Source organism: Corvus brachyrhynchos, unplaced genomic scaffold (genome assembly GCF_000691975.1).
Source record: "Corvus brachyrhynchos isolate BGI_N302 unplaced genomic scaffold, ASM69197v1 scaffold351, whole genome shotgun sequence".
Classification (NCBI taxonomy): Eukaryota; Metazoa; Chordata; class Aves; order Passeriformes; family Corvidae; genus Corvus; species Corvus brachyrhynchos.
Window position 1 is genome coordinate 997,868 of NW_008236203.1, and position 10,500 is coordinate 1,008,367.

At 54.6% G+C, this 10,500-nt stretch overlaps 1 protein-coding gene across 2 annotated transcripts in view; it reads right to left on the reverse strand.

Annotated features, from left to right (window-relative positions):
- Positions 1-5,431, reverse strand: part of LOC108448476 — a 10,051-nt gene extending 4,620 nt beyond the window's left edge. For both annotated transcript variants that reach the window (XM_017741567.1, XM_017741558.1), the window contains exons 1-5: positions 4,589-5,431; positions 2,747-4,201; positions 1,858-1,950; positions 1,178-1,282; positions 460-569 (exon numbers count right to left, since the gene is read on the reverse strand). In XM_017741567.1, the coding sequence (XP_017597056.1) occupies positions 460-569; positions 1,178-1,282; positions 1,858-1,950; positions 2,747-4,201; positions 4,589-4,745 (1,920 nt within the window). In that variant the 5' untranslated portion in view covers positions 4,746-5,431. The remainder of the gene's footprint in view (positions 1-459; positions 570-1,177; positions 1,283-1,857; positions 1,951-2,746; positions 4,202-4,588) is intronic.
- Between the last annotated feature and the right edge of the window lie 5,069 nt (positions 5,432-10,500).

Below are 10,500 nucleotides of genomic sequence, written 5' to 3' on the forward strand. Positions count from 1 at the left end.
AGGAATTGGAGCTGTCAGATCCATCACCCTGGACAGGGGGAATTGCCCCGGTCAGACACACCAGATGGCAGAAGGAGTTTGAAGCTCAGAAGAGATGGGGAATTCTTGCTATCCAGTCTGGGAAGCTTTTAACTCCCTGCTCCCAAGGTTATGGCTTTAAAACTTCCATCTACCAGGAATTCTTAGATTGGAGATGGCTGATTCCAGAGGGCCACAGAGATGGGCATTTTGGAGCAGGATAGGAGTCTTGTGAACATCCCTGCCCTTTCTCCAGTGCTGTTCCTGGTGGAAGGGAGCTCATTTCCAGCTCAGAGCTCCCTACAAAAGTGCTGTGACCGGGAACTTCAAACAGCACTAAAGGATCCAGCGGAAGGGAAGTTCCATGGGAATCTGCACTGAAGGCCCCAGAGCATCCCCTCTGAGCAAGGAAGCCGCACCACGAAGCCAAGCATCTCTTACTGTGAGCAGAGGAGGTCCCATCACCAGGAGGTCCCTCCCGAACACGCAGTTGGCGAGCGAGGCTGTGGCTCCGTAGAAACAGATGACGCTGAGGATGCTCAGCACCACAGCTGGAAAAAATCCCGGAGTCAGAGGCAGGAAGGGTGGTTGAATCCCCATCCCTGGAGGGACCTACAGTGTGGATGTGGCACTTGGGGACAGGGTTTGGCAGTGCTGGGGGAACGGTCGGACTCAGGCTTGAAGGGCTTTTCCAACCTAAAGGATTTCATGGTGCTGTGATTCTATTCTGTGGTGACAAAGTCCTGGTGGAAGAGCTCCCGCTAATCCCCTTGCTGAAGCACTCCATGGAATTAAAACTTAAATTGTCACTTGCAGCTAAGCCAAAGCTTCGGCAGAACTACAGCCACTGGCAGTGGTGACACATTCAGCTCATCCCACACCTCAGGGAACATCCACTGGGAAGTAGAGCTGGACAGAACCTCTGGAGGTGCCCTGATCCAGCAGTATCAGGTTTATTTGGAAGCTCAAGGCCCTGGGGATGATAGGAGGAAAGATTTCCTTCTCCAGTTATGCTTGCACACACCCCAGACTTCCAGAGAAACAGGAACACTCTGCTTGATTTTCCCACACTGAGCTTTCCACGCTGCTCCCCAACCCAGGACCCGCTCCCTGCACTCTGTGGGTGAAGGTTTAATGTCCAAGTTCCCCTAAAACTCACTTTCAAATGGCAAAGGGAGGTTCTGCAGTGTAAAGAGCAGAAAACAAATGGTCAGCAGCTCCATGGCCAGGGTCAGACAGAGCAGCACCACGTTAAAAGAGGAAGCTGTGGAAAGAAACGCAAACAAGAGGGACCCACATCAAGCACAGCCCATAAAATGTCCATGAACCAGCAGAAGAGTTCCTAAATCAACTGAGGCTTGTTTGATTAAACCCAGCAGCCCCAGCTCTGATTTCCCTGCCCACGGAGGAACAAAGAGGCACAGCCAGGGTCTGTTCAGCCCTCAGGTTCCACGGACACGCTGCCAAACCCTTGATCTGCCAGGACACTGTGCTCACATGGAAAACACTTCTCCGGCAGCCAGGCAGGTTCTGATTTACACCAGCTGGGCTGCAGTGTGGCTGGGGATTGGTGCCAGTGCGTTGGACACTTTCACCCGATTTGATCCTTTTATTTTCTTTGAAATGTTCCTGCATTCCCTTGGGGCTGCTTCTCCTAAGCCCAGCTCAGCTTCTGTTACTGGCTGTGGGCAAAACATCTCTGTTCTTGCTTAATCAGAGCAACAGCAAGGGCTGAGCCTCCCTCCCTGGTGCATCTCCACCACGGAGCAACCACAGGAGGATTCATGATGTGACCCCAAATGCCCCTCAATAAACATCCCACGTGGTTCGGAGACTTACCCAAAATGATTAAAAAAGCATTGAGCACCAAAAAGGCAACGGAGCCAGCTGTGAATCCCTCGGTGTTCCCCGCCCCGATGTCCAGCAAGTGGCCTGAAACAGGAGCAGCACATCTGGTAATGAGCAAACCACGAGGAGCAGCGTGACAGGAGAGCGGCAGGAGAGTGGCAGAGCCTCAGCCGGGATTACCACAACTCCAGCTGATGGATGGTGGCCTCCCAAAAACCCTCCCTCATCGACACCCACTGCTTCTGCCACACAAAGTATCTGAGGCATTAACTGTGGGACTGGTGATGGCTATCCAAAAAAAACCTCTGGATTTTACCTCCAGCTTGGAATACTCAGGGCCTGGCTGGACACTTCAGCAGCTCCTGCCACAGCTCTGAAGCCACAGCTTTAACTTTCCCCACAGGTGCTCATTTTAAGAGTGCCTGGCACGGAGGCTGTGTGAACACTCTGCCCACCTGGAGCAAAATGCAGCTTTTGAAAGCCAGGCTCAGCTTCTGACAGCTTCTTTCATGGCTGTGACCAGCTGGGATAGACTCCTCCAGGCTCCCGAAGGAGAAAAACAGAACCTGGAGTCTCCCACTGCCTAAAAGCATCTCCTGAGTTGTTATTCTGAGATAACAGCCCAGAGTCTCACAATGTTTTTGCAGGGAAATCTTGGCTTTTATTGAAGACTGACTTTTATTTGGACTGAGAGCACCAAGTGCCTGCAGCAATGGCAACCCGGTGCGAACTGGGGTGATTTGTGAATTATCTTTTTCCAAGGAGGAATACCAACAGCCTTGATGTCATTGGCTCTCCCAAAAGAAGGAATTCCACTGAGGAAAGCAATCTGAAATCCCCTGGGAACACCCCTTAAACCGGGACCCACGCCGTGCTTTACCTGCCAGGCGCAGCCAGGCCCAGGCTCCCCAGAAGGCAGCGTAGCAGAACGGGAGCACGGATCCGAACCTCCTCCCGCCCTGCACCTGGATCCGGCACACGAACAGCTGCCCCAGGGCTCCCGGGATGAGCACGGAGGGGATGGAGAGCTGCTGTGTCCCAGTGTCGCCCACGCCGCCCTGGACGGCAGCGGCCGCAGCCAGGCCGTTGCAGATGTAGAACAGAGCGTCCGGCACGGCAGCACCAGTGCCACTGGGGATGTCCTTGGACCTCAAGAGCCAGGTGTGGACAGCCCCCAGCACGGCTTGGAGAGCTGAGCTGGACATGGCCTGGGCGCCCACGGGAATCAGAACCTTCTCCCCGATGGAGTTGATGAGGCTGGCGAAGGCGGCGTACAGGGACAGGGCGGTGCAGAGGCTGCAGGCGGCCCCCAGGAAGGGCCGGGCGCCGGGCAGCGGGATCTGGTGGATGAAGGCGGAGGTGAGGAGGATGAAGGAGGCGTTCTGCAGCATCTCCAGGGTGTCTTTGTGGGTGGACATCAGAAAGAGCAGGCAGGCAGTGGCCAGGAAGAACCACGCTCCGAACATTCCCAGCCTGCTTTCCTGAGCCGCGGGCAGCCCCAGGAAGGCCGTGAGCACCAACTCCTCCCAGGACATCACCAGCCAGAGGAGGCTGTGGACGCCAAACTTGGTGGTGTGGTAGCTGTCCCCTCTGAGGTAGCTGTAGAAGCTGGAGAGCAGCTGGCAGCTGGAGATGATGGATATCCACGCTGCCCCCACACAGAAGGTCTTCATGTACCCAAAGAAGTAAAAGGCAAAGATAAAAGGTGCCACGGTGTCGCAGATGTTCCCCAGGGCCATCGGCTCCGCGTACTTTGTGTTCTTCTTCTTTTCTTCCCCGAGGGCTTTGGAGGAGCTTTTCTGTGCCGAGCCCAGCAGCAGGACATTGAAGAGGGGGTGCCCAAAGCCGGGCAGGACGTACCTCTGCGTGATGCCCTTGAGGAGCAGAGCCACAGCCCCGTACAGCCCGCACAGGACAATGCCCAGCTCCAGGACTCCGGACACCACCCGGGCCCAGTCCCCGAAGAGTGCGGCCGCCTCGAAGCCCAGGGCCAGCGCGATGGCCCCGAAGATGAAGGGCATGATGTAACTGATGGTGGCCGAGCAGAAGGACAGGATGAAGGAGATGGCAATGTAGGCCACCAGCCCGGCCACGGCGCTCTGGCTGGCCGAGAGCAGGGCCGTGCCGGGGGCCGGGAGCTGGCTGGCGTTCCCAGAGGGAAGCGTTGTGTTCTCCAGGGAGGGATATGCGGCGGACAGGATGCGCGTGGCCCCGTAGCTGCTCCACAGAGCAGAGAAGGTGAGGAAGGCTGCGCCTCCAAGGTGGTCATACTTGCGGAAGGCGAGAAATCCGGCCAGAAGCTGGACAAAGCCTCCAATCAGGATGAGGTGGACACCTGAGGGAGGCAGGAAGGGGTCAGGTGTGAAGCCAAGCACAAAAAGGCTGGAGCTGCAGGAAGCTCTGGGGCACACCCCATGGCAGGTCCCACGGCCTCTGCCTGCCCCTCTTCCCACCTCCATGGGCTGTGGGTGGCCCCTGGGCCCCTGGGCTCAGTGTGGTGAGCAGGCCCAGGGACGGTGTGGATCTAGCAGGGAATGGCACATGGAATACTTGTCCCAGTGGCCGGGGGAGGAGGAGCAGCCATCTCCAGACCTGCAAAATGGACACAGCCCACACTTGCCCACCATCCCACCAGGAGTGCCCATCGGCCCATGGGGATGACCCTCCAAGAGTTCAGGGCACCTTCAGCCCCACTCGCCCCACCCTGAGCAGCAGCACCCACCTGCCAGGACCTGCTCCGCTGCCTGAGGCCCGAGGCCCGTGGTGGCCACGGCGAGGTTCTGCAGGCACAGCAGGAAGGCGCTGACCACGTTGCCGAGCAGCCCCAGCACCCCTGGTTCGCTGTAGAAGACGGCGGCGAAACCCTCGGCGCTCGCCATGGCCCTTCCAGACAAAACAGCAGAGTCGGCCCTCGCCCCCACAGCCTCCCCGGCAGCGGCGTCTGCAGCGGGCTCGGGCACCCCGCCAACCTTCAGAGCCGTGCCCCTGCCCCGAGCAGGGACAAACTGCTGCCAGGCTCAGGTGTTTCCACGCTCCTCCCCGCTCCTGCTGCGGACAAAGGCTCCATTCAAAGCACCGCTTGAGGTGCCTGCTTTCCGCAGCCCTATCCAGAAAAAACACACACAACCTATTTAGGCGACCAGGACTCCTGGCAAAAACATGTTGAGGTGCCCCAAAGTGCTGCAGGTGGTGGTGATGGTTGCTGTCCCCTCTTCTCCAGGCTGCTGGAGATGGAGAGGCATGAATAGCCCGACACAAACCAACAAACATCCAGACGAAACCCACAAGGTATTTTTGAGCCGTTCCAGGACGTTTCTTATCCACTGTTGCAGACAAACAGGGCAGGCACGGTGCACACACACACAGTCTCCCTTCCAGATGGAATTTTCCAGCTCCATCCCTTTCTTGAAACCCCAGTGACTAAATAGGCTATTTTCAAACCCTTCATATTTCTCCCATGAACTCGTCTGTTTGCAGGCAGCCCCCACATTTCCACTCCTCGGCACTCCTGGGTACCAGGAGCTGAAATTTTCTCTCTGGAGGGTTTTGTTGGGAAACAAAGATGAAAATAAAACAGCAATGTTCTTGTTATTTGGGTATTTTTAGAATATTTGGTGAGCTAAAAAAGCTGGAAAGGGAGAAGGTGATGTATTCTGTTCTCAGCCATTCCAAAGAACCCTTTGGAAAGGGAGGAAAGCTCTGCTATTGTTAGGGGGAGTGAGGAGGAGGGAAGGAGTACCACCCAAAGAAAAATAATATGGGAATAATAATGAACCTAACTCCCAGGATCCCACAGATCCTCAGCACAAATTTACATTTTGCGAGCATCAGAAAACCCTCTGGACTCTCTTCTTCTGCTAAAACCCCCCGTGTTTTCCTCTCTCCACTTACTCTGAAGGATGTCACTTCCCCAAAGGAGGAAGGATGAAGGATAAATCGACTCCTGACAGCTCCAGACTGGTTCGGCAACATCAACTCTCATCAAATGAGGAAAGGGCAAAAACTTCCAGGCAAAGCTCGGGGAGCAATGAATTCCTCAGTTATTTGGTTGTGCTAAAGGCTGGAATTTTGGGTATCGGAGAGGGAGATGCACCAAATCCCAGTTCCGGGGGAGGAATACTCCCTTTTCCCATCAAGGCTCTGCCTTGAAGGAGGCCCCACGGAACGCTGTGCCTTTAGGCAGAGCTGAGCCTGTGGGTTCCATGGGTTTGCCTTCTCTGTTCTTTTAAGCGACACTTCTATATAAAGAAGCAGTTTGCTTTCAATGGTTGTACTTGGAAATGAGCCACAAAATTAAGTTCCTGCAGATGTTTTGCCCTGAAAGAGCCCAGGCAGTGGCTCAAAGGCACACTCAGAGCCCCTGCTTGGAGTGGCTCCCTGGAAGAGGGTGAGCTGGGATTTGGGAGGGAGAGGGGCTGGCCAGGCGGCTCCTTGGCTCCCGGCAGTGGTTTTTAATTTGCCAGAGCTCGTTTTGTTGGTGTTTTCTGCACAACAGAGCTGGGACTAGGGAGGGATGGAGAGACACAACTCACGGGGATGTTTTCCTCTTCTGCCAGGACAGACATGGGATTTGGGAGGAAGAGAAACACCAGGACACGCTGTGTCAGGCTAAGGAGGTGTAAAGGGGAAGGATGTGAGAGGATTCAGCCCAAGATATGGAAAAGGAGGAGGAGGACAAGGGTTTGGGGTCGGAACCAGCTGCAGTAGCACCCACTGCTCACACCCACCCCACACACACCAACCCAGACTCGTGGTCCCTGCCCTGGGACCGGTTCACAGCTGGGCATTGTCCCTGCCTCTGTTTGCTGCAAGGTCAGGACACATCAGACCATGGAAACCCTCCTGGTGCTGTCTCAGGATCCATCAAACCATGGAAACCCTCCTGGTGCTGTCTGAGGAACCATCAAACCATGGAAACCCTCCTGGTGCTGTCTGAGGAACCATCAAACCATGGAAACCCTCCTGGTGCTGTCTGAGGAGCCATCAACCCATGGAAACCCTCCTGGTGCTGTCTGAGGAGCCATCAAACCATGGAAACCCTCCTGGTGCTGTTGGAAACCCTGGTGGTGCTGGCTGGGGAGGAGCAGCACTGGAACGCCGAGGACTGCACGGAGCCTCGAAAAACGAGGCTGGGCAGGGGAACCCCCAGGGGGGTTTTCTGCTCAAACCTGCCCTGGTTTGGCCCCGGGATAACCCCACCCATGGGTGCTGTCACGGTACGGACCCGTTGCTCCCCACGCACCACAGAACGCTGCTGGCGCCACAGGATAACGTGGGATTGTGCAGGAGGCAGGGAGCGGATGGAAAATCCCTCTGTCCCAGGTGGGATTAGCAGCTCTCTGCACACCCAGGGCACCAGCAGCACAGCCACCCAGGGCACAGGAAAACACGGGGTGGAGATGTGCCCGTGCTGAGGAGGCACCTGGACACCGGCGGTGCTGCCAGAGCTGCATCTTCCGGAGGGATGGGGCAGCCCGGGATGATCCTTCCCTTGCTCAAATCCCCCGCGCAGCGAGGGCGAAGTCAAAGCCACACCCTCCCTCATCCTGCCCCTCCACCTTCTCTCCTTTCCCTGCTTGCCCCCGACATTCCTCACGCTGGGGGTTGCAGGAACGCTGTGTGAGGTCCTCCCTCCGTCCTGGCTCTTGTCCCCCGGTGACCTCTGAGCCCCACGGGACAGGCTCTGGGCACCACTTCCTTCACTCCCTGCTGTCCTCACAGCGACTTCCCTTCACCCCCTTCCAGGAGAGGTCATTCCCATCTGCATCCCATTGCCACGGGGCTCGTAGGCTTTGCAGGAATCACTCTGTCCATGCGACAGTGCTGCGCCCCCGGGAGCGATATTAACGGGATATTCCAGGGCACGGACATTCCCTCCCCAGGAGGCTGGAGCAAGGGACACATCTACGAACCCCAACCCCTTCCATTTTCACTCATCTCCAGTGGCATTTTGCCATTAGTTTTCCATCCCACCTTGTTAGTGACAGCAAACGTTTACAGAGCTCTGAGGAAACGCTGCCTCTCCGCAGATAAACACGGAAAGAGAACAAAACTCGTTTTGGATAAGCACACAGCAAGGGGAGCAGTGCACAGCCACAGCACACAGCTGGATTTCACATCACGACGCTGCCTCTCCTCTGGTGCAAACCAGCATGGAATTGCCAGGGATACATTGCTATGACAAAGTTCTGCATGGGGGTTATTAAAACCCCCAATTTTAAATGAAACTGTGGCCCACCAGGCTGTTATTCTGCCCAAAATAATAAATATCCCCAGGCTGGACAAAGCAAAGAGCCGTGGCATTCCCCCAGAATCCAAACATTGCTTTGGGAACGAAGGCTCCCGGTGTTCCCTGGCAGCTCCAGGGTGCACTCCCAGTTCAGTGACCCGGCAGCGCTGGAGATGGAGAAGAAGGAGAGCTGGAAAAGACTCAGCCAAACACCCAAACACTGAAGGTATTCAAGAAAAGCATCCAACAAAACCACCACTGCCTCACTTCTGCCTCTGCAGCTGGGATTTACCTGCTTTGGTGACACTTCGGCTCAATGGAAGGATGCTCTTGTCCCTCTCATTTCCTGGTAAATCCCACTTTTATAGTCCTCCTCGGGAGGAGGAGCCTGGTGCCGGTTGCTTCACCCATTGGCACCTGCGGCATTTTGGAGACAGGAGTTTCCTTGAACCTTGTCAGTGATTGTCCGAAATCCATTTTTATTTCCTGAAAGCGGGTGGGGGGGGTTTCCCTTCTGCCCAGCAGGGACAAACCACCCCTCCTCACGATTCCCCCCACCCTCTGGCTCCCCAGGGGCTGATGTCATCCCCCTGGAAATTCAGTTGCACAAAAACAGAAAGCAAATTGCCTTTTGGACGCAGATATAAACCCTGCCACGAGCACCTTCAGCCACACACCTCTGCCATCCCTCGCGCCGAGCACACCGAGCCGGGAAAGGCACTGGGAAAAGCAGCCACCAGCATGGTCTACTCCACCTTCCAGGTAAAACTCTTCCACGCAATCCCTCCCCATCCCTGAGCTTGCCTTTCGCACTTTAAGGAGGAAATGTCGCTTTCCGGGCAGTTCCTCCGCTGGTCCAGCCGAGCGTGGCATTAAACGGGAACCTGCCCCAAAATTAACAAACTCCAATGGTTTTCACAGTCACTTGATTCAGCTGCTGACCTTTTCGTGCCATCCTGCTCCTTTCACGTGTCCCCAACATCCTCTGGACCGTGCCATGCGGGGTTGTTGTTGTTGCTGGGATGTGCTCCCTGGGGTTTGCTCCTCGTGCCCACTCCGAGCTGGTCCCGCTCGCTGCAGGATCTCGTGGCAGGGCTGCAAAGGCTCTGCTGCCCCTTCCACTGTGTGGCTTTATTTCCCTGGATGTTCTTGGCATCCCTGCTGGACTCAGCTCTGGAAAATATTTTTTCCCCTCCTTTAAGTCGTTACTTTTACACGCTCGTTTGATCTGTGAGTGCCTCACAGTGAGAGGCACAACCAGGAAAACTGCTCCGAGAAACTTTCCAGCAGCTCCAGCGACAAATTCCCTCTCTGTGTCTCTCCCCTAGAAATCCCAGAAGTTCTTGGCAAGCTCTCGGCAAGTCCACAAAACTGCTGCCCATGGTTTGTATCTCTCAGCATTCCCCATCCTTTCCTAGCGGGCATCCCTAAATAATCCTGGCGTTGCTGGAAAAGAAGGTGCCGGGAGAAATCCTCAAATCCTTGGAAGGCAAAGCTTCCAAATGTTTGGGGGTCCTGTGGTACTTTGTGCCCTCGGGGATAAAGGACAGGAGAAAAGCAGCAAAGAGTAAAAATGTGGATTGTTAGTCCTGAGCTAAACCAGAACTTGAACAGGTTTAGAACCAGACTTTCCAAATTCTTTGACCACAAACGTAGGGTGTTGAAAGGGTGGCTCAGATCCTTAACTGCTCCACTTGTCACTGCTTCCTAACTACACCTGATCCTGCTCTGGGCATTGCCTGCGGTGATTCACGGTTCTCCTCCCGTGGCTCCAGCGCTGCCCAGCTTCGGATGAATTAACCACAGCTTGGCTGTGTAGGCTCTTGGTCTATTTTGTCTCTTAACTTGGTCTGAATTTGTCTATTAACTGATCTTAAAATGTGCTCTCAGTCTATTATGTTTATTAACTTCTTTCTAAATGTGTTCATGGTTTATTTTAAGTTCATTGTAAGTTTATTTTAAGTTTATTAACTTATTTTAAAAATGACTCGGTTTACTGTAAGTTTAAGCTTATTAACTTATTTAAAAAGATATCCTTAGTCTATTCTACCCATTAATTTATTTTAAAATGAGTCATTAATACAATAAATTCGAGGAATGTTGCTTAATGAGACCTGAGGACAAGAGAAATAACAATAATCTGCAGGGATTTATTTGGTCTTTATTTGGATCAAATTTAATATTTTAATGAAGTCCTGCCCTACCAGGAGGAAAACCCCGGAGTCATGGAATGCTTTTAGCTGAAGGGTTAAAAAACCCCGCTGCCTCCTGAGGTGACAAAGAGCATTTGATGCCGGGACGGAACCGATCCAGCTTTTTCGGGTGCTGGGGGATTGGAGCAGATTTTCCTGCAGCCTCTCCAAGCCCTGACATCACCGCTCCCGCTCCGGGCCGGCGGCGGGGGG